Source organism: Rhinatrema bivittatum, chromosome 5 (genome assembly GCF_901001135.1).
Source record: "Rhinatrema bivittatum chromosome 5, aRhiBiv1.1, whole genome shotgun sequence".
NCBI lineage: Eukaryota > Metazoa > Chordata > Amphibia > Gymnophiona > Rhinatrematidae > Rhinatrema > Rhinatrema bivittatum.
In genome coordinates this window covers 101931004-101955006 of record NC_042619.1, presented here as the reverse complement: position 1 = coordinate 101955006, position 24003 = coordinate 101931004, and the positions used below count along the sequence as shown (strand labels likewise).

Sequence of the window (24003 nt, the reverse complement as noted above, 5' to 3'; positions counted from 1 at the left end):
ATATTTCACTTGGATGCAGCTCCATCACTGCTCTCTACATTAAAGGTGGGGATGGAAGGGAAATAGAACCAAGAGCTAAGAGAAACAGATAAGTATGAGAGAAAATATGTGTGAAGCTTGCTGGGCAGACTAGATGGGCCATTTGGTCTTCTTCTGCCGTCATTTCTATGTTTCTATGTTTCTATATAAAGAGCTGTATGATCTCTTATGTTGCGTCTTGAAGCATTCCCGATAGCAGAACTCCACTAGCAAAGGCCTTTGCTAGTGGAGTTCTGCTATCGGGAATGCTTCAAGACGCAACATAAGAGATTAATCAGCTCTTTATATGATCACATTATATTCTTAGTCCATATATAACTAATGAATTCAAGAAGATTATTGTAAGCCCCTGAGGCAGCCGTTTTGAAACGGCGAAACTCGGCCAGAGTCGGGCTACCCTTGTGTCTCCACTGCAATAAAGGATTGTTTTAAGACTACAGGCATCTATTTCTTTTCTTTCATCCTGACGGCTATTATAGATCGCCTTCCTTCGTGCTTTTTGGGTCATTTCCAGGTATCTGGACAGCAGCCTGCCGATGTCGAGATGGCGTAGTATTCAACCTTCTTCCGACTTCTTCAAACCTTCCGTGGTAGGCAAGGATATGGTTTGGTTGAGGTGGAAGTGTGAGACTACTTTGGGTAAGAAGGAAGGAACCGTGCGAAGATGGATAGCCTCTGGAGTGATTCTGAGAAACGGATCACGGCAGGACAGTGCTTGTAGCTCTGAGATGCGGCGTGCTGAGCGTACAGCCAGCAGGAACACCATCTTCAAGGTTAACAAACGGAGGGACAGGCCTCGAAATGGTCTGAAGGCGTGTCCCGCTAGAAATTCTAAAACTAGGTTGAGGTTCCACAGGGGTACTGGCCACTTCAGTGGCGGACGAATGTGTTTGACTCCTGTCAGGAAACGTGAAACGTCTGGGTGTGTGGCGATGCTGTTGCCGTCACTCCGGGGACCGTAGCAGGATAGCGCTGCCACTTGAACCTTGATGGAATTGAGGGACAGACCCTTCTGAAGGCCATCTTGCAGGAAATCCAAAATGATAGGGATTTTAGCGGCATGTGGATTGGTGCTGTGAGTTTCGCACCAGGCTTCAAATATTCTCCAGATCCTTATATATGTTAGTGATGTGGAGAACTTGCGTGCTCGGAGGAGTGTATCTATTACCGGCCCCGAATATCCTCTTTTCTTCAGTCTAGCCCTCTCAATGGCCAGACCGTAAGAGAGAATTGAGCTGGATCCTCGTGGAGGATGGGACCTTGCCGCAGCAGGTCCCTGTGTGGAGGCAGGGGAAATGGAGTCCCTGCCAGTAGTCTTCTCATGTCTGCGTACCAGGGTCTTCTTGGCCAGTCCGGGGCCACTAGAAGAACTAGGCTTCTATGCCGCTGAATCTTGTGTATAATGGTGCCCAGCAGGGGCCATGGAGGAAAAGCATATAGCAGGATCCCCTGAGGCCATGGCTGTACCGGGGCATCGATCCCCTGGGATGGCAGATCCCGCCTGCGGCTGAAATATCTGGGTACTTGAGCGTTGGACCTGTCCGCTAGTAGGTCCATGCCCAGCGTCCCCACTGATCCACAATCATCTGGAAAGCTGTGGGCGACAGCTGCCATTCCCCTGGATTTAGGCTTTCTCTGCTGAGGAAGTCTGCCGTGGTGTTGTCCTTCCCGGCGATGTGGACGGCGGAGATGTCCTGGAGATTTGCTTCTGCCCAAGTCATCAGGGGGGCTATTTCTAGGGATACCTGTTGGCTTCTGGTTCCGCCCTGTCGGTTGATGTATGCCACCGAGGTGGCGTTGTCCGACATCACTCTGACCGCTCTGTTTTGAAGTCTGTGGGCAAATCGCAGGCACGCTAGCCTGACTGCCCGTGCCTCTAGTCGGTTGATGTTCCACCCAGACTCTTCTCTGTTCCACCGCCCTTGGGCGGTGAGTTCTTCGCAGTGTGCTCCCTATCCGTTCAGGCTGGCATCTGTAGTGAGCAGGGTCCAGGTTGGGGAGTTCATTCTTGACCCCCGGCTCATGTGGCCGGGCTGCAACCACCACTGTATCTGATTCCGCACTCTGGCTGGTAGAGGTAGGTGTACGGTGTAGTTCTGTGATTGTGGGATCCACCGAGATAGGAGGGCGCGTTGTAATGGTCTCATATGAGCCCGCGCCCATGGTATCACCTCCAGCGTGGATGCCATAAGGCCGAGGACCTATAGGTAATCCCAAGCTGTGGGCCGGGTGGTGCTCAGTAGGGCCTGCAGACGATTCCGGAGCTTTGCTCTCCTCTTGGCGGTCAGGCTGACCTTGTCTTCCCGGGTGTCGAATCGGACTCCTAGGTATTCTAGCAACTGAGAAGGCTATAGGGAACTCTTGTTCAAGTTTACTACCCATCCTAGGCTTTCCAGAAGAGATATAACTCTGTTGGTTGCCTGGTGGCTCTCCTCCGGGGACTTTGCCCTGATCAGCCAATCGTCCAGGTAGGGATGGACGAGGATTCCTTCCTTCCTGAGTGACGCCGCCACTACTACTATGACCTTGGTAAAGGTTTGCGGCACGGTGGCTAACCCGAAGGGTAAAGCTCGGAACTGGAAGTGTTATTTTATTTATTTATTTATTTATTTATTTATTTATGTTGTTTTATATACCGGCAACCGTTTGCACATTGTGCCGGTTTACAGATAACTTACAACCAAAGGATATATAGGCAAGGCCTTTACAAGGAACAGTGTGAAACATAAACGCAGTAACAGGGCGGTTAACTAGAAAAATAAGATCAATAAGGGAGGGAGGGGTAGGGGTAGACGAGACAAGAAGGGGGAGGGGGTAGGGTGAATGTGGATACATAAGGATAAGCTATGTACAGGGTGGGGACATGGCTGCCACCTCAAAGGCTTGCTTCAGCATGGCGTCCATGTGCCAGTCGTGTTTATCCTTGACGTCGCGGCCCAATTGCACGCACAGGGGCCGCTTTCGCCCGTGCGATGCATCCATCTTCGCGGGCAGCTGGAGGCAGGGGAGCCGCGGTCCCTCGTCGCCGATGTCCGTCTCCGGACGCTTCTTGGACGCAGCTTGCATTTGCAAGCTATTTACATACAGTAACGAGCGGTAGGTGAGCTGGACTGTGCGTGCGGCAACCGCGGGTGCGCTCAGCACTAACGCAGCTCTTCCTACCGCTCCTTACTGTATCGGCCTGAGAGTGTGCTTTAACACGGTCTTGAAAAGGAATGCCTGCTTGCTGATAGCAAAAAGATATGCAGTCCGCCAACCAGGAGGAGAGAGTCTGCTTACCCACAGGTTGCCCTAATTTGTTGGGATGGAAAGAGACGAATAACTGAGTGCTCTTCCTGTGGGCAACTGTACGGTCTAGGTAGAACACTAGAGCCTATTTACAGTCAAGGGTATGCAGAGCCTGTTCCCCTGGGTTGGAGTGGGGCCTGGGAAAGAAGATAGGTAGTATGATGGATTGATTAATGTGAAACTCCGAAACTACCTTAGGCAAAAACTTAGGGTGAGTGTGGAGTACCGCCCGGTCCTGCAGGAGTTTAGTGTAAGGCGGATAGTTAACTAGGGCCTGTAACTCACTAACTCTGCGAGCTGAAGTGATAGCCAAAAGGAAAATCACTTTCCATGTGAGATATTTTAGGTTACAGGAGTGAAGAGGTTCGAATGGTGGTTTCATGAGCTGCCCGAGAACCAGATTAAGGTCCCAAGAAGGGGCCGGAGGACGTAAAGGTGGCTTGATATGGAGCAAGCCTTTCAGAAAACGTGTTACGAGGGGTTGTACCGATATAGGGACATCCCGGACACCTTTATGGAAGGCGGCTACCGCACTGACATGCATTCTGATGGAAGAGGTCTTTAGACCTGATTCCGATAAATGCCAGAGATAGTCCAAAAACCTTGGGATTGGACAGGAAAAGGGATCAAGGGATTGCGAAGAACACCATGATGTATACCTTTTCAATTTATAGGAATAAGACTTTCTTGTGGAAGGCTTCCGTGAAGCAATCAGGACACGAGAAACTGAATCTGAAAGGTTAAGTGGTTGAAGGATTAACCTTTCAACATCCATGCTGTCAGGGACAAGGCCTGAAGATTGGGATGGCATAGACAACCGTCGTTCTGAGTGATCAGATGTGGGTCCGTTCCCAAGGGAATGTGCCTGCGGATGGAGAGATCCTGGAGAATGGGAAACCACACTTGGTGTGGCCGGTGAGGTGCTATCAGGATCATGGTTCCCTTGTCCTGACGGAGCTTCACGAGAGTCTTCGAGAGAAGAGGAAGTGGAGGGAACGCATAAAGCAGACCGGTTGCCCACGAGAGGGAGAATGCATATCTGGGCTGAGAGTGTTTGCTGCGAATGAGGGAGCAGTAATTGTTCACTTTGTGGTTTTGAGGGGACGCAAAGAGGTCTATCTGGGGATAACCCCATTGCTGGAAGAGGAAGGTCGCTACCGAGGGGTTGAGAGACCACTCGTGCGGTTGGAAGACACGACTCAGTTTGTCTGCCAAGACATTGTGCACTCCCGGCCAATAGGTGGCCCTGAGGTGCATCGAGTGGGAGAGCACTTCCGCCCAAATCTGCGCAGCTTCCTGATACAGAAGGAAGGAGCCTGTGCCTCCCTGCTTGTTGATGTACCACATGGCCACCTGGCTGTCCATCTGAATCAGGATGATGTGATTTAATAGGCAATCCTGAAAAGCTCTGAGAGCATATCGCATTGCTCGAAGCTCCAGGAAATTTATCTGGTGTTTGGCTTCCTCTGGAGACCAAGATCCTTGTGTCTGTAGATCGTTCACATGGGCTTCCCACCCGAAGTTGGAAGCGTCGGTGGTGAGAATGAGTTGAGGATCTGGTAGTTGAAAGGGCAGTCCCTGGAGGAGATTGTTCTGATCTTTCCACCAGGCGAGAGACAGACGGAATGCGTCTGTGATGTGGACAATGGTCGACAGAGGCTGAGTTGCTTGAATCCATTGTGACCTCAGAGTCCAATGCATGAGCCTCATAGCCAGGAAGGCCATTGGTGTGACATGGACTGAGGACGCCATGTGTCCGAGAAGGACAAGGAATTGCCGAGCTGTTGCTGTATACTGAGACTGCAACTGGTGAGCGAGAGACATGAGGGTTTGCACTTGTTGCTGAGGTAGAAAGGCTTTTGCCTGTAAGGTGTCCAAGTCTGCCCCAATGAAGGACAAGGTTTGAGATGGGATTAAATAGGATTTCTCGTAATTGACGAAAAATCCTAGAGAAATTAGAGTGTGTAGGGTCAAATCCAGGGACGATCGAGTGGCTTGCTGGGTTAGGGCCCTGATTAACCAGTCATCTAGATATGGGTAGACGTGAACACCTTCTTTCCTGAGAAAAGCTGCGACAACTACGAGACATTTGGTAAAGACTCGTGGTGCTGATGCTAGGCCGAATGGAAGCACTCGGTATTGATAGTGCTTTGGTCCTACTAAAAACCGGAGGTACTTGCGATGAACTGGGGATATCGCAATGTGGGTGTATGCGTCCTGGAGGTCCAGAGAGCAGAGCCAGTCTCCTCTTCATAGAAGAGGTAGAAGCGAGCCCAAGGTTACCATCTTGAACTTTTCCCGCTGGAGGTACTTGTTGAGGGCACGTAGGTCCAGAATTGGATGAAGCCCCCCGGATTTTTTGGGGATCAAAAAGTACCGGGAATAGAACCCCTAGGCCTTGTTGCGAAAGTGGGACAGGTTCTATTGCTCTTAACTGGAGAAGAAGGGAAACCTCCTGCTCCAGGAGGAGAGAGTGATCGGTTACTCTCCACGCTTGTAGAGGTGGTGAGTCCGGTGGAAGAGCAAGAAAGTTTAGGTGGTAACCCTGAACAATGATTGCTAGCACCCATTGGTCGGTTGTGATTGATTGCCACATGCCATGAAAGTGGCACAATCGACCTCCTACTGGTATGCTTGGCAGAGGAATCAGGCTGCTGCTCTCCAAGGGAAAGTAAAAAACCTGAAGCAGGCCCCGGCTGGGGAGCTGCTTGTGGCTTTTGCTTCTGGGGCTGGCGAGGCTGAGGTTTTTGATAAGACCTCGTAATTCGGGACCTTGGTGGTGGAGGATAGTACTTCCTTGGGCGGAAGAATGACTTCTTAGAGTCCTTCTTGAAGGGCTGTCTAGAGGGGAAGTCAGAAGGTATCGATGAGAGCTGTTTGAGGGTCTCATGATGGTCCTTTAATTCAGCCACTATTTGCTGAATCTGTTCACCGAACAGATTATCTCCTATACAGGGCAGGTCAGAGAGCTTGGTCTTGTACTTCTGGGCGAAGGTCAGAAGACTTGAGCCAGGCCCAGCGTCTTGCCGAAATGGCAGTTGCAGACACTCTAGTGGAGGTGTCGAAGATATCGTAAGCTGTTCTTATCTCATGCTTTCCTGCCTCAAACCCTTTGTTGACAAGGATTTGAAGATGTTCTTGAAATTGGTCAGGCAGGGTTTCAGAGAAGTCCTGTATTTGCTTGAAAATGACCCTGTTGTATTGGGTCATGTACAGCTGGTAAGAAGCAATTCTGGAGATGAGCATGGCCCCTTGGAACACTCATCGACCAATATTGTCTAGGAACTTATGTTCCTTAACAGGAGGGGTAGAGGAGTGAGGCTTCGTCCTTTTTGCTTTCTTTTGAGCTGATTCTACCACAACTGAGTGGTGGTCGAGCTGAGATTTTTGAAAGCCAGGGGCTGACTGTACTGCAGAGCTTTCCAAACTGTGTGTCGGGACACGTTAGTGTGTCGCCTGCAGTGTGCAGGTGTGTCGCGCAAGCCTGGTCAACTCTGACGCGAGTTTGGGCTTTTTTTTCTAGAGATTCACTTTTTTTTTTTTCAGTTTATGGGTTGCTTATTATTGGGTGATTTTTGCTGTCAATCGCGTTTTTTGGGGGACTTGGTGGGTGGAACGAGCCTAGCTGCCCTTGCATTGGCTGCTGCTGCTGCTGATGAGGCCTGGCCATGAGGAGTACTGTCTGCAAGCAACAGTGTTTGGTGATCCTGGAAGGTTTTATGCACCATGGCAGGCTTGAACCCTGAAGAGAGTGAAGCATTTAACTGGCAACAATCAAAAAGAAGAGATACATGAGTATGGGGGCCAGACATGTGCTGGGGGGGAGAGAAATGAGTGTGTGGGGGACAGGCGTGCTGGGGGAGAGAGAAATGAGTGTGGGGGCAGACGAACTTGGGGGAGAGAAATGAGTGTGTGGGGGACAGACATGTGCTGGGGGGGGGAATATGAGTGTGTGGGGCCAGACATGTACTGGGGGGGGAGATATGAGTGTGTGGGGGACAGACGTGCTGGGGGGGAGAGAGATGAGTGTGGGGGGCCAGACATGTGCTTGGGAGGGAGAGAGATGAGTGTGTGGGGGACAGACAATTTGTTTTATTATTGTTACTCATAAATTATAACAATAACATGAACCTTGGAATATTATATATTTTTAATATAAATGAAAGGTTTTCATGAGATAGGTTGTGTCGTGAAACATTTTATTTATGTATATATTTAAGGAAACATACATAAATTGTCGAAATATGTTTCGTTCGTTTAACTTTTAACCTCTGGTTTGCTAGTAGACTGAATTACTGTGTCGTGAAATTATGTTTGTCTAAAAAGTGTGTCACCAACATGAAAAGTTTGGAAAGCTCTGCTGTACTAGATAGGTAGTGTCAGCTTTTCTGTGTACTGGGGCAATGGATCCAGGGTTTTCCCAGTTCTTTTTAAGGAGGTCAAGAAGAACTTGATGAATGGGAATAGAAGTGATCACTTTAGGGGCATCCAGGAACTGGAGAAGCTCCATCATCTGGTGCCTATCATCCTGCTCCGTCTGAAGCTGAAAAGGGACCAACTCTGACATTTCCTTCACAAAATTAATGAAAGAAAGGTCCTCTGGAGGAGAACGCTTTCTACCTTCAGTAGGAGGAGGTGGTGAAGGTAAGTCATCGGTGTCTGTGGAAGTATCATCACCCCAGGTGTCATAAGGATCAGCAGGCTGACCTGTAGGACGAGAAGGGGGTTGGATACCCGAAGGGCCCGGCTGAGGCTCCGAGAAAATCGAAGGAATCACCGGAGGCACCGTGGACGCCCTGGGGGGTATCGGTGCTGGCATCGAAGGCATCGATGGCGCCGATGTGCGTATCGCTCCCGATGAATGAATCGGTGGTGAGGGACAACATGGCATCGATGGCTGAGGCAATACCCCCGAAGGAGGAATGCGAAACTGTGTTTCTCCTCCCGATGAAGCTGTCCACGGGGAGCGCACCGGAGACCCAGGAATCACCAGTGGAAAGGCGGTCATGAGCGCCTCCATCCGGGATAGCAGCGGTGCCAGCGTCGGTGCCTGAGGAACCTGGAGTTGTTGCATCGCCTTGTCGATGGCCTCCTGGACCAGCCGGTCCAGTTCTTCCGGGAGACCTGGGGCAAGTAGCCCCGGCTCCGTGACGGAAGAGGGAGGCTGAGGCACAGTCAGAGGGACCACCTTTACAGGCGGAATCGTGACTCCCAAAACCCGATCAGGTGAGGGTGGCCTCGATGTCCCGGTCGCAGGAATAATCTGTGCCATTCCTGGATGGGGCTTCTTCGATGGTGGCTCGGATGGTGGCTCGGTCGATGATTTCGCTCCCTCGACGGTCTGAGACTTACGATGCCGATGTTTCTCCCTACAATCCCCTCGATCTTGAGGGGGAGAAACGGGAGTCGATGGCCGTGAAGACGTCAATGGCGGGCAGTCACCGGACTGTGGTCGATGCTGGTGCGACTTCGACGGTGCCGGTTCCGAGGATGTCGATGCGATGGACGGCGTCGGGGTGTGAGCACGGAAAAGGAGTCCCATCTTCTCCATTCTGGCTTTGCGACCTTTTGGTGTCATGAGGGCACATTTGGTGCAAGTCAGGACATCATGCTCACTGCCTAAACACATTACACAGACTCCATGAGGGTCTGTGATAGACATAGTGCGAGTACAGTCCGGGCAACCCGACCCCATAGCCATAGAAAAATCGAGCCGCGGTACGGTCGACGGCCAGTAGGCTGTGAGGGCCAAACTCGACGGTAATAGACGAAAAACAGTGAAAAACTTACCGGAGTACCGCGGCCTGAGAAAAGTTAGAGGGACGGACCCCTGTGGGGCAGTTTAAATTTAATTAACTCCGTGAGGGTGCTATCAGGAATCTCTTCAGAGCTCCTAAACCGCGAGGCTACTGCTGAGCGGAAAAAAGAAGACTGAAGGGGGACCCCTGCTGGCTGCAGGGTTAGTGCCATGCTGGGCATGCCCAGTAGGGGCCAAAGTTCTGAAAACTGACAGAAGTTTTCCATAATTGGGCTCCATCCTGATGATGTCACCCATATGTGAGGACTACCATCCTGCTTGTCCAGTGAGAACAAGGTAAGCAATTTTGCTTTATCCCAGGACAAGCAGGATGCTAGTCCTCCGATATGGGTGATTAGCAAGCTACAGGCTGAGTCATCTTTGTATTGGATCAACAGCGTACAACTTGTGCAACAGGAACAACAACTGGTGTACTGTTGGGAAAAAATGAGGCAGCCTGAAATCACGAAAAGTTGGATGTGGAAGGAGTTGGGATCATACTGGAAAAAAGTTCTTTAAGACAGATTGTCCATAGGCTGAATCTTGTCGTCCTTCCTTGTCGAGACAGTAGTGAGCCGCAAAGGTGTGAAGGGAACTCCATGTTGCGGCCTTACATATGTCAGCTATTGGCACTGAACGGTTGTGTGCTACTGAGATTGACATTGCTCTTACTGAATGAGCCTTTACTCGCCCCTGGAGAGGAAGGCCTGCTTTTTCATAACAAAATTGTATACAATCTGCAAGCCAATTAGATAGAGTTTGCTTGCCCACCGCTTTTCCCGATTTGTTTGGATCAAAAGAAACAAAGAGCTGGGTGGATTTCCTATGGGTCGTAGTGCGATCTAAGTAGTACGCGAGCGCACGTTTACAGTCTAAGGTGTGCAAAGCCCTCTCCCCTTGGTGAAAGTGCAGTTTTGGGAAGAAAGTAGGCAAGATGATGGATTGATTCAAGTGCAATTCCATAACTACCTTGGGAAGAAATGTTGGGTGTGTACGGAGTACCACTCGATCATGTAGGATTTTTGTGTAGGGTGAGTATGTGACAAGTACTTTTAACTCACTAACCCTTCTTGTAGATGTGATGGCTATTAAGAAAATAGTCTTCCAAGTGAGAACTTTAACATCACAGGAATTCATGGGCCTCATTAAGACCAAATTAAGGTCCCATTGTGTGACCGGTGGTCGGTGTGGAGATTTAAGTTGAATTAAACCTCTCATAAATCTACGAACAATGGGTTGCACTGATATTGGTGCATCTCCGACAGTGTTGTGATAAGTTGAGATTGCACTTAAATGTACTCTTACAGATGAGGTCTGTAGACCAGAGTCTGAGAGGTGCCATAGGTAGTCTAATAAAGATGATATAGTGCAGGAAAAAGGGTCAACACTGTTTTGTGTGCACCGTGTGGTAAACCGTTTCCATTTAGCATGATAGTTCTTTCGTGTGGAGGGTTTACGTGAAGCTACAAGCACTTGAGACATTAGTTGAAAGATTGAGAGGTTGTAGAATCAAGCTTTCAAGATCCATGCTATGAGGGATAGGGATTGAAGGTTGGGATGACGCACTCTGCCCTGATCCTGAGTTATGTGAGAGGGTGCTGTGCCCAGGCGAATTGGAACTCTGATCGAGAGGTCTAGAAGTATCGGAAACCATACTTGTCGAGGCCAATACGGGGCTATGAGTATCATGGACCCTTTGTCCTGTTGTAGCTTCACTAGAGTTTTGGTTATTAGCGGTATCGGAGGATACGCGTACAGAAGGCCTGAATTCCAGTGGCGAGCAAAGGCGACCCTGGGAAAGCGGATTGTCTGCTTGAACAGGGAGCATTAATTGTCTACTTTGTAATTCATTTGTGATGCAAAGAGGTCTACTATTGGTTGGCCCCAACCTTGAAAGATCTTGGTCGCAACTACTGGATCCAGAGACAATTCGTGAGGTTGGAATTGACGACTGAGGCGATCCGCCACTACATTGTGAATGCCTGCTAGATAAGTGGCCCGTAGAAGCATTGAGTGTGTTAGGGCCCAGTCCCAAATCTGTGCTGCCTCTTGACAAAGGAGATACGAGCCCGTACTCCGTTTGTTGATGTACCACTTGGCTACTGTGTTGTCTGTTTGTATCAGAACAGTCTTGTGGGAAAGGCAGTCCTTGAACGCAATCAGCGCATAACGTATAGCTCGAAGCTCTAGGAAGTTTATCTGAAATGTAGCTTCGAGTTTTGTCCAAGTACCTTGAGTCTGCAGGTGGCCAATGTGTGCTCCCCATCCTAAGGTGGATGCATCTGTAGTTAATGTCACTTGCGTAATTGGTTGTTGGAAAGGTAGGCCTGTGAGCAAGTTGTCCATGTTTGTCCACCATAGGAGCGAGGACTGTAGTTGCTGAGTTACTTGAACTGGATAAGACAATGGTTGAATGGCTTGTATCCATTGGCTTTTGAGTGTCCATTGAGTGAGTCTCATGGCTAATCTGGCCATAGGAGTGACGTGAACTGTGGAGGCCATGTGACCCAAAAGAATGAGACATTGGTGGGCTGTTATTTATGTGTGCGCACAGATAGAGCCTGCTAACGAGGCGAGTGTCTGTGCACGGTCCTTTGGAAGGAAAGCTTTTGCTGTTATGGTGTTTAATTCTGCTCCGATGAATTGTAACAGGTGAGATGGTATGAATTGGGATTTTTGGTAGTTGATGAGGAATCCCAACGAATGGAGTAGAGTTATTGTGAGCTTGAGAGAGTTGAGAGCTCCTTGTTTTGTTTGGCTTCTGATGAGCCAATCGTCCAGGTAAAAAAAAACGTGCACGCCTTCCTTGTGCAAGTGGGCAGCTGCCACTGCTAGGCACTTTGTGAATACTCAAGGTGCTGAGGCAAGGCCGAATGGTAGCACCCTGTATTGGAAATGTTGACTTCCCACTAGGAATCGCAGATACTTGCGATGAGGAGGGAATATTGGAATGTGAGTGTAAGCATCCTGAAGATCCGGACAACAGAGCCAATCTCCTTTTTGAAGTAGAGGTAGCATGATGCCCAAAGATACCATCCAGAATTTTTTTTTTTTTTAGGAATTTGTTGAGATTCCGGAGGTCTAATATGGGACGTAGGCCTCCTGTTTTCTTTGGAATGAGGAAATAACGGGAGTAGAATCCTCTGCCCTGCTGAGGCCGGGGAACAGGTTCCATGGCCCTGGCTCTCAGAAGGGTGGATAATTCTTTCTGTAGGTGTGGATTCGTTGTTTACTGTCCAAGACGAGGTGGGTGGAGTATCGTTTGGTACAGTGAGAAAGTCCAGGTGGTACCCTTGAGATGTTACGGAGAGTACCCATTGATCCGTGGTGATGTATGACCAATTGTGTTGGAAAAACGTGATCCGACCTCCTACTGGCAAATTTGGGGGTCGGATTTTCAAATAGGCTTCTGTTCTCTGGTACCGTTTCAAAATCCCGAAGTTGACCCTGTTTGCGGAGGGGGTTGAGCTCTAGGCGCTCTTGGTTGCCTAGGCTGTGTCCTTTGAGGTGGCCTAGACGATCTTCCACAGGCAGGAGGTGGATAGTAATGCCTCGGCCTGTAGTATGGCCGTTTAGATTCCTTCCTTGGGAGTATTCTTGCTGATGTTTGAGACTCCTGAGGTGCCGAGGACAGTTGTCTCAATGTTTCTGAGTGCTCTTTGAGCTGGGAAACCACTTCCTTAACCTTATCCCCGAAGAGATTGTCTCCTACACAAGGGAGATCAGCTAGTTTTTCTTGTATTTCCGGTCTCAGGTTAGAGGCCTTGAGCCAGGCCCATCTTCGAGCACTTATACCGGTGGCTGACAGTCTTGATGCAGTCTCAAAACTGTCGTAAGCTGCATGAACTTCGTGTTTGCCCGCTTCTAAGCCTTTGTGTATTATGGAACTGAAAGAATCTTGGACTTGCTGGGGGAGAGTTTCAGAGAGTTCTTGAATCTGTTTCCATAAGTTACGCTGATATTGCGTCATATTTATTTATTTATTTATAATCTTTTATATACCAACATCCGTTTGCACATCGCATCGGTTTTATATATATATAATTGGTATATATATATATAATTGGTAGGATGCAATTCTGGAAACTAACATGGATCGCTGAAACATTTTTCTGCCTATGTTGTCCAAGAATCTATTGTCTTTACCTGGTGGATTAGAAGAATGAGGCTTTATTCGTTTGGATTTCTTTTGTGCTGACTCAACTACCACTGATTGATGAGGTAGTTGAGTCTTCTGGAAGCCTGGGATGTGTTGGACTACATATGTGGCATCAGTCCTTTTATTTACTGGTGGTATGGTGCAGTGATGCTCCTATAACCTGTGTTGCAAATCAAGGACTTCGTGAACTAGTATTGCTAACACCTCTTTAGGTGGGTCCACGAACTGCAACACTTCCAGGGTCTTTTGTCGTCCTCAGATTCCAGCTGAAAGGGGATGGTGTCAGCCATATCTTTGATAAATTTCGAGAAGGACAGGTCCTCTGGAGGTGATTTTCTTCTTTCCTCTGGAGGAGAGGGTTCTGAGAGGACTTCCTCTGAAGAGGTATCAGTATTAGGATCATCCCAGGTATCAGGTGTATGTGGTCGAAGAGGTGTAGATAGCATGGGTACCGTTGGCATCGACTGTTTTTCCATGGGTTTCGACGGGAACAATGGAGAAAACGGTGGACATGGACGTGGAACTCCCAATGGGCCTGGGAGTGGCTCGGTGCTGGCATCGGTAATTCTGGAGATTTCACCAGAATGGCACCGATGAGTATCCAGTTTTGCTAAAATCGGCGCAAAAAAGGATGCATCCGGCATCGGCATCAACAGAATCGACGATGGAGTCAGTCGGCATCAGTGTGGGCACCGGTGATGGCGCTGGCCTCAATGGCGGACTCTGTGCTGGCATTGGAGGCATATCGATGAGCACATCCCTAACTGCCTGGCGGATGTAACCGTCCAGTTCCGCCAGCATAGCTGGTGAGACCAGAGCAGCTATGGGGGGGAGGTAGCGAAGGCGATACCAGTGCCTCCGCAGGGCCCTGTGGAGGTACGGTTCCCGGCACCTACATCGGTGAGGATCGCCGTGGGGTGGAAGGCCTCGGCGTAGCATCATCTCTCAGAGGTTTCTTCGGCGCTAATTCGGGATCCGTCGATGGAGCACTGGGTATCTGATTGGTCTCAGGATCGTGAGATCTCCGATGCCGATGACTATGCTTTTGCTTGTGCTCGATGCCTTTTTCGATGACAGATGTCGATTTTATTGACGATGTTGAAGGGGTTGGTGACGGCCGATCCCCCGCTTCGTCCGGTCTTCGTTTTTTTGAGGACGACTTTCCGTAAAGCTCCAGCCAGAGACGACTGCGTGGACGTCAATGTCGAAGGCATTAATTGGAGGTGGAACAGATGCTCCATTTTCTCCATCCTTAGTCTTCTGCCTTTTGGCGTCATCTCGGGCACGTCGAGACATGTCCCTCACCGAGGCAGAGTTCACACTCTAAGTGTGGGTTCATAATGGACATGGAACTGCCACAAATCGGGCATTTTTTAAAACCCATAGCCATTTTGAGAGTCGAACAGCCGTCGATGACTTTCAGGTTAGTATTAATCGGTTGCGGAACAGACAGAAAAAACGGAGAGACTTACCACGATGGTAAAAAAGGGAGACCCCTACGGTGTCGAAAGTTTTTCCGAGTTTTTATCAACTTTTTTGTATGGTGAAAATTCACCACACAGGACTCCTAGAACCACGAGGCTAACGGCTTCGCGGAAAAAAGAAGACTGAAGGGAGACCCCTGTGGCAGGGAATATCATGGCATGCTGGGCATGCTCAGTAGGCTCAGGATGCCGGTCAAAAGTTTCTAGAAACTTTGACAGAAAGTTTTCCGGAATAGGGCTCAGTCGGTGATGTCACCCATAGGTGAGGACTAGCATCCTGCTTGTCCTGGGATAAGCTTAAATCTTTAAGCAGCATAAAAAGTGACAGCAAGGAGACGTGACAGGCGTGTTATAGTCTCCCTTTATCTTCTAATTTGCAGTCTATCAAATCTACCAAGTTCTACTTAAAACCAACTTGGTGGACATATAGGCTCACTAAACCTATTAATTAATTTGTTTTAATATTGTTTAGCATCTCTCGAACTGATGTAACTTGAAAACAGCTCACCCTGATAAGATCAGAGTCATCCCTCTTGTCAGTTTTCTTTCCAGGCAAAGGCGAAGACATCATTGTGTAATCTTCATTTTCACTGTGATCCAGTTCTGTACTGTCCAGTCTGGAAATATATGCATTAATTATTTAACATTATGCAGTAAAGACCATTTTATTTATAAAATCTTTCTTCCATATGCCCATAGTATGTATCTATTGGTTAAGCCTGAAGCAAGTATAGAAACCGAGCCCAAACTAAGTGAAACTGCATCTACTCCCCCCCCTCCCAGTTTACCTCAATAAGTAGGTTTTCAAGCCTTGAACTAGGCACTGCTATGATAAAGTATCAATGCACTACTAAATGAGATAATACGGAGACCCAGACTATAGGATATAGTCTGTTAGACCACTGATTAGTATCCAGTGCTCAATTCTTTATTCAAACTCTAATTCACAAGATCTTCCAGAGCTGTAGATTTATCACACACAGTTGTAGTAAGAAGAGGAGTACATACTGTTGAACTTAAGACAACTGTGGTTTCGCTAAAGAGCAACACTGCAGTTGGAAAGAGAAGTCATATTTTGCCAGTTACAAAAAGCGAATGCTAAGGAGAAATAAGGGCTGTGGAATATAGTACAGAATGCTCGATTACTAGGCCTGTGGAAAAAAACAAAACACCTCACATGCCAGAATTATTCACATCATTTAAAAGGTGAGGCAGCAGCCATCTATTAATATTTTAGATGCTCAGATTTGATATTACCATAAAATACAGTTTAAAACTTAATAGACAACTTTCGTGACATCTAACCTGCAGTCTTTCAAAAGGCCGGATGTTCAGAGATCTATACATTCTTAGTTCAGCTATCTGTATAGCACTTTAATAGACAATAAATGGAGCAGTGTGCACCAGCTGCCATAAGGCTCTACAAAGCAGTGTACAGTAGAATTATAGCTTTCCTAGGAAGACATATATTGGTGTCATATGCTAACAGGATGAATGACATTCCCTTATAAAACTCACCTTCCTTTAATCCTTCCTGGAGAGCTTGGATTAGAACCACTGCTGGCATTGCTTACAGTCTCCATACGGGAAAATTTGGATTGTGACTGCCTGCCTGCTGACGACAATGGCTTATTAACAGCTCCAAGAACATTGGCAGATTTGGGCTGAAAAAAAAATTTAATTGATGCAAAAAATCTTTATGTTCAAGTTCTAAGAAAATGAGTATTGCCCTCAATTTTCATGCAAAATGATCCTTTTTGTATAATATTCTTCATAAAATGAAAGCCACGTAATTTTTTCACCTAAAAGCTGTACTGAGCATCAGAGTATACTTTCCTCTATAAATTAAACCACAAAAAATGGAGAGGCCCAAAATTTGCACTGAATACATAATACACCACATATTGAAAGATGCTGAGTAACAGAAGAAAATTATTCCTTACCTGCTAATTTTCGTTCCTGTAATAACATGGATCATTCCAGACGGTGGATTATGTTCCATGTCCAGCAGATGGAGTCAGAACACAAAATTCCCAGGGGAGGACCTATATAACCACGCCTCCCCTGTAACAGCTGTCAGTAACTAGACTAACAAAGCCAAAAAGAGAGAGACTAAAAACAGAGGGATCAAGTAATCAAAGGAATTGATATAACCACTGTCCAAATAAACAGCAACTAAATTCTGAACAGTGAACTTGCGAACAGCAGTGCGTGAACAAAAAAGACGCGCAGTATTCGAAATACAGAGTAAAAGATTGTTAAGACAGGTAGGCAGGGATGTCCCACAAGCAAACTCCCAAACCAAGGGAGGGTGTCTGGAATGATCCATGGTATTACAGGAACGAAAATTAGCAGGTAAGGAATAATTTTCTTTTCCCTGTACATACCAGGATCATTCCAGACGGTGGGATGTACCAAAGCTTTCCCATCACGGGTGGGCCGCAGACAGCCCTGCTCGTATTACCTTGTCTCCAAGCTGACCGCCCGACGGAGCACCGACGTCCAGGCGATAATGTCTCGCAAAAGTATGGATCGACTTCCAGGTGGCCGCCCTACAAATCTCCTGAGTGGAGACGGAGGAGCACTCCGCCCAAGATGTCGCCTGGGCTCGAAGAGAATGAGCCTTGACAACCAGCGGAGGGGACTTACCTACACCAAGGTACTCCACTATGATCGCTCCCTTCAACCACCGCGCTATAGATTGTTTGGAGGACATGCAACCCTTCCGGAGTCCGGACCAGAGGATAAACAGATGATCAGAGAGCCGAAAATCATTAGTCACCTCCAGATAGCGTATCAGAGACCGCCGTACATCCAGTCTATGCAGGTCTCCAGACTCAGAAGAGGCAAAAGATGGTAATTCCACCGATTGGTTGAGGTGGAATGCCGAAACCACTTTAGGGAGAAAAGAAGGAACCGTCCTCAGCGAAACCCCTTCAGGCGTGAAACGAAGGTATGGTTCACGACAGGATAGGGCCTGCAGCTCGGAAATACGTCTTGCTGAACTGATTGCCACGAGAAAAATGGTCTTGAGAGTGACGTCCTTGATGGTAGCCGAGCTTAGAAGTTCGAATGGCGAACCACAGAGGACTCGGAGCACCAGATTCAGATTCCACGACGGACAAGGTGGGTGAATCGGAGGCTTCAAGTGTTTCACTCCTTTAAGGAAACGGGAGACGTCCGGATGCGAGGACAGAAACTCCTTATTTCCACTGCGAAGAAAAGCCCCCAAGGCCGCCACCTGAACCCGAAGAGAATTGTAAGCAAGACCCAAATCCAAACCTGCCTGCAAGAAGGAAAGGACTTGTGGCACTGAGGCCTGCATAGGAAGAATGTCATTCGCTCCACACCAATCCTCAAAGACTTTCCAGACTCGAACATAGGTAACAGAGGTGGACATCTTACGTGCTTTCAGCAGCGTTGAAATAACCGGCTCCGGATAACCGCGCCTCCTCAACTGACGCCTCTCAAAAGCCAGGCCGCAAGACAGAAGCGATCTGCCTCCTTGAAAAATATTGGTCCCTGGCGTAGAAGACGTGGCAGCTGACGAGACGAAGAGGACCCTCCACCGTCAAATTGCGCAGATCCGCGAACCACGGTCGTCGGGGCCACTCTGGCGCCACAAGGATCACCAGCCCTTGGTGTGCCTCTATCCTGCGGATGATCTTGCCCACGAGGGGCCACGGTGGGAAAACATATAGGAGACAGTGGCGCGGCCAGGGCAGGACCAGCGCGTCCACGCCCTCGGCGCCGCGCTCCCGCCTGCGGCTGAAGAAGCGGGCGGCCTTTGCATTTCCGGCGGTTGCCATTAGGTCTACGTGCGGTGTCCCCCATCGCCGTACTAACATACATAGAAACATAGAAGTGACGGCAGAAGAAGACCAACGGCCCATCCAGTCTGCCCAGCAAGCCACGCAGTTTATCCATTTTTCTTTTTCCCCCTTTCTTCTCCCTCCCACCCGTCTCTATTGGCTTCCAGCACCCTCCGGCCCCAATTCCCTTCCACCCCTCCACCAATGCAGAGAGCAGCGCCATCCTAGTGAACATCCAGCTCAATCAGGGGTAGCAACCGCCGCAACCAGCAGGCCACACCCCTGCCCCTTACCCACCCCTGTTTTGTTTGCTTGTTTGTTTGTTTTTTATTTTTTTGAGATGGCAGCCCTCCATCCTTCCGCTCCGTGAAGGTGGAACACCAACCACTGGCCACTGGCATCCCGCTCCGTGAATGCCTCTGTGGCTACTGCCGCTCCGTGCAGTGTTTTGTTGCATGAAAGTGGAACACCAACTACTGGCCACTGGCATCCCGCTCCGTGAATGCCTCAGTGGCTACTGCCGCTCCGTGCAGTGTTTTGCTGCCTGAAGGTGGAACACCAACTACTGGCCACTGGCATCCCGCTCCGTGAATGCCTCAGTGGCTACTGCCGCTCCGTGCAGTGTTTGCTGCCTCCTCTCTATTTATGCCCACTAGACTTGATGGATCCAGTGTTTATCCCACGCCCCTTTGAAGTCCTTCACAGTTTTAGACTTCACCACTTCCTCCGGAAGGGCATTCCAGGCATCCACCACCCTTTCCGTGAAGAAATACTTCCTGACATTGGTTCTTAGTCTTCCTCCCCGGAGCCTCAGCTCGTGACCTCTGGTTCTGCTGATTTTTTTCCTACGGAAAAGGTTTGTCGTTGTCTTTGGATCATTAAAGTTTTTCAAGTATCTGAAAGTCTGAATCATATCACCCCTGCTCCTCCTTTCCTCCAGGGTGTACATATTTAGATTCTTCAATCTCTCCTCGTACATCATCCGATGAAGATCCTCCACCTTCCTGGTCGCCCTTCTCTGTACCGCTTCCATCTTGTCTTTGTCTCTTTGTAGATACGGTCTCCAGAACTGAACACAGTACTCCAGGTGAGGCCTCACCAAGGACCTGTACAAGGGGATAATCACTTCCCTTTTCTTACTCGATATTCCTCTCTCTATGCAGCCCAGCATTCTTCTGGCTTTTGCTATCGCCTTGTCGCATTGTTTCGCAGACTTCATATCATTAGACACTATCACCCCAAGGTCCCTCTCCTGCTCCGTGCACATCAGCCTTTCCCCCCCATCAAATACAGTTCATTCGGATTTCCACTCCCCATATGCATGACTTTGCACTTCTTGGCATTGAATCTCAGCTGCCATATCTTCGACCACTCTTCCAGTTTCCTTAAATCCCGTCTCATTCTCTCCACTCCTTCCGGCGTATCCACTCTGTTGCAGATCTTAGTGTCATCCGCAAAAAGACAAACCTTACCTTCTATCCCGTCCGCAATGTCGCTCACAAAGATATTGAACAGGACCGGTCCCAACACCGATCCTTGTGGTACACCACTTAAAACCGCTCTCTCTTCAGAGAAAGTACTATTATCCGCATCGCCTGCTGCGAGAGCTCCCACTCTCCGGGATCCAAGTTTTGTCGGCTGAGAAAGTCCACCTGTACGTTGTCCACTCCCGCTATATGCGAGGCCGCTAGTCATTGGAGGTGAAGTTCTGCCCACTCCATCAATTTGTCGGTTTCCAGAGAGATCAACCGACTTCTCGTGCCTCCCTGGCAATTGATGTACGCCACTGTAGTCGCATTGTCCGATAGCACCCTGACTGCTTAATGGCGTACTATGGGGAAGAAACCCTGTAACGCCAGACGGACCGCCCTGGTCACCAAGTGGTTGATGGGCCACTTCGACTGTTCCTCCGTCCATCGACCCTGGATTGAGCTGTCCCGACAGACCGCTCCCCAGCCTGTGAGGCTGGCGTCCGTGGTGATAATCACCCAATCCGGGTCCTCCAGCGACACCCCCCTGAGCTAGGTGCTGCGGTTCCAGCCACCAGTGGAGACTGATGAAGGTTCCTCTCGGAATCGGAAGGATTGCCTGGAAATCTCTCGACACCGGCTGTCACCGGGAGAGTAGGGATCTCTGCAGAGGCCTCAGATGCGCAAATGCCCAAGGAACCAGATCGATGGTCGAGGCCATGGTCCCCAGTACCTGCAGGTAGTCCCAGGCAGTGGGCATCTCGAGCGCCATAAATCCTTGAATCTGCTGACGCAGAGAATGAGCTCTGTCCGGATGCAGAAAAACCCTGGCATTCTTGGTGTCGAAGTGAACTCCCAGAAAATCCAACGACTGGGACGGGACCAGGCTGCTCTTGGTGAAGTTGACAATCCATCCCAGAGATTGGAGAAGTTGTACCACTCTGTCGACTGCGAGGATACACTGCACTCGTGACTTTGCACGGATGAGCCAATCGTCTAGGTAAGGATGCACAAGGATGCCTTCCTTGCGCAAGGTTGCCGCCACTACCACCATGATCTTCGTGAAAACCCGTGGAGCTGTGGCCAGGCCAAAGGGAAGAGCCCAAAATTGGAAGTGTTGACCCAAAATTTTGAAGCGTAGGTAACGCTGATGAGCTTGACACATTGGTATTTATTTATTTATTTACTTTTATTTATTTATGTGGAGATACGCCTCCGTGAGATCCAACGAAGCCAAGAATTCTCCCGGATGAACTGCCGCTAACACTGAACGGAGTGTCTCCATGCGGAAACGAGGGACTCTGAGGGACCGGTTGACCTGCTTGAGGTCCAGGATAGGACGAAAAGTACCTTCCTTCTTAGGAACCACAAAGTAGATTGAATAATGCCCCCAGCCCAGTTCGGCGGCTGGCACCGGCACTATGGCCCCCTATTGAAGGAGACGATCGAGGGTCTGCCGCACGGCTCCCTATTTGATTAAGGACCCGCAAGGGGAAAACAGGAACCGGTCCCGAGGAGCACAAACAAAATCCAAAGCGTAACCGCGTCTTAGAATATCCAGAACCCATTGATCCGACGTGATTTGGACCCACTCTTCGTAGAAGAGAGCAAGGCGACCCCCCAATCGAGGGACCACCTCGCGGGTCCGTCTGGCATCACTGGGTAGATTTAGCAGATGTACCAGCACCCTGCGCTTCCTTACCCTGGCGGTGCCCACGAAAGGGCCGGTTCCAGGAGTGCGAACGAGAAGAGGGAGCCCGAGGTGGCTGTTGCCTCTGAGGATGCGCTCTCCGCTGGTTACGATAACGGTTTCTGGAGTAATTATATGATCTTGACGAACGGGGTCGATCTTCGGGCAACTTGTGCACCGCGTTCTCATTAAGGGACTTGATGATCTGATCCAAGTCTTCACCAAAAAGATACCTACCCTTAAAAGGAAGGGACCCCAAATGTGTCTTGGAAGAGGCATAAGCCGACCAATTGCGAAGCCAAAGGAGCCGACGCGCTGAGACCGCCACCACCATGGTTCGGGCTAGGATCCTTAAAAGATCATATAAAGCATCCACTCCATAGGCAACCACGGCTTCCAGTCTGTCCGCCTGGTGAGCCTCAGCGTCTGGTAAGGACTGGGAGGTGAGAAGCTGCTGCACCCACCGAAGACCCGCTCGCTGTGCGAGGGAACTGCAGATAGCCGCCCGCATCCCTAAGGCCGAGACCTCAAAGATACGCTTGAGGTAAACCTCCAGCTTCCGAGCCTGCATATCCTTCAACGCCGTCCCTCCAGTGACAGGAATAGTGGTATGCTTTGTGATTGCTGATACCGCGGAATCTACGGCGGGAACTTTGAGAATTTCCAAAAAATCGTCCAGCAGAGGATACAATTTTTCCATGGCTCTACCGACCCTAAGGTTGGCCTCCGGAGAATCCCATTCCCTAGTGATCAACTGCAAGATCTTGTGATGAGTGGGAAAAGACTTGGCTAGAGGCCGCAGTCCTGCTAGGAGGGGGTCCCCCTTCTTGAGAGCCGGGTCAGGCCCCACCAGTTCCGGAGGGGGATCAATATCCATTTCCTGGAGGATGTAGGGAATGAGGACATCTAACTCAGCCACTTGGAAGATGCGGAGGACCCTAGGGTCGTTGCCCTCCACCTGGGCCGCCAAGGTGGGGTCGTCCATGTCAGGGTCCTGGGATTGTCCTTCCCCCGAAGTCTGTATTATCGATGGTGTCCCGGTAGGGCCTCGAGATGTCCCCACTCCCCCGCCTACTAAAGGGGGGCGAGCCTAAGGGAGGGTCCCACCCAGGAGGGGGGTAGGACATGGTATCTTGGGGGGAGAGGGTCCCCAGGTCCCGAAGGTCGTGTCTCTGCTCTGAAGAAAAGCCCTGTGCATCAGGACTATGAATTCAGGGGAAAAGGCCTGGCATCCTGAGGGGTCACCCACCGGGGGATCCCCCCTCTGCCTACCAGGATTAGACTCGGAGTAAGGGTCCAAAACGGGCCTAGAAGTGGGGAACGGATTATCCGTGTCCTCCTCAGAAAGCGCGGCATCAGAATCTTGCAACAAAATGGCCGCTGTTCCCGGGTTGAGAGGGAACGGGACCTGGCGCTTCCACGCGGTCTGCAGCTCGAACGTCCTTGTTAGTAGCTGGCGCACATTCCCCCTCGGGGAAACAGCCTGAGCACAGACCCTTTCAGAAAATAATCCGGCCCTGTCGGAGCCCTCACAAGGCGCCGCGGACTGCATCGCCGCAGGGAGAGAGAGAGGGGGGGGGGAGGCTCTACAGGTGGCTCGCGCCTAAAATGAGCGCCGACCCGGCAACGGACGCTTGCCGCGGTCCCCCACCGACCTGAAGAAGAACTGACGGGGAATTACCCTCCCGACAGCAGGCGGCCCCGGGGAATGGTGCTTCGCGGGGCCGCAGGTCGGGACGTCTGTCGCTCCCCAAAAGGGAGGGGGGAAAACCTGGGTCAGGAGGGAGAGGCCGGCGCTACCGACTTTCACCTCAGAGAGCCGAACGGAGTCCAAAAAATTGCAGTCTTCTGCTGAAAAAGAAGATGAAACAAAAATACACTTACCCCAACTGAGCCCTCAGTGAGGAAAATGAGAAAAGAAAGAAAGAAAACAGGCAACAGCCTTTCAGCAAGTCACCAGGCTAGAGAGCGATGAGCCAGCACCAGCGGAGAGCTCTCCCCCTGCTGTAAGAGGAGCCTTAGCAAAGTGACCTAAACTGTAAATTTAAAACTTCCTATTTTTTTTTTTTTTTTTAAACTTGATCCCTCTGAGGAGGTAGCCCTAAGCTAACAAGCTGGGGGACCACAAGTCCCCTGCTCACATCTGCTGGAGTCAGAACGTTACTGAGAGCTGTTACAGGGGAGGCGTGGTTATATGGGTCCTCCCCTGGGAATTTTGTGTTCTGACTCCATCTGCTGGACATGGAACATAACCCACCATCTGGA

General features: G+C 49.7%; 1 protein-coding gene across 7 annotated transcripts in view; it reads right to left on the bottom strand.

Moving 5' to 3' along the window:
- PDS5B (PDS5 cohesin associated factor B) overlaps positions 1-24003 on the bottom strand; it is a 644248-nt gene that overhangs the window by 32000 nt on the left and 588245 nt on the right. For all 7 annotated transcript variants that reach the window (XM_029602667.1, XM_029602671.1, XM_029602673.1 and 4 more), the window contains 2 exons: positions 16286-16431; positions 15276-15384 (listed from right to left, as the gene is read on the bottom strand). In XM_029602667.1, coding sequence (XP_029458527.1) covers positions 15276-15384; positions 16286-16431 — 255 coding nt within the window. The remainder of the gene's footprint in view (positions 1-15275; positions 15385-16285; positions 16432-24003) is intronic.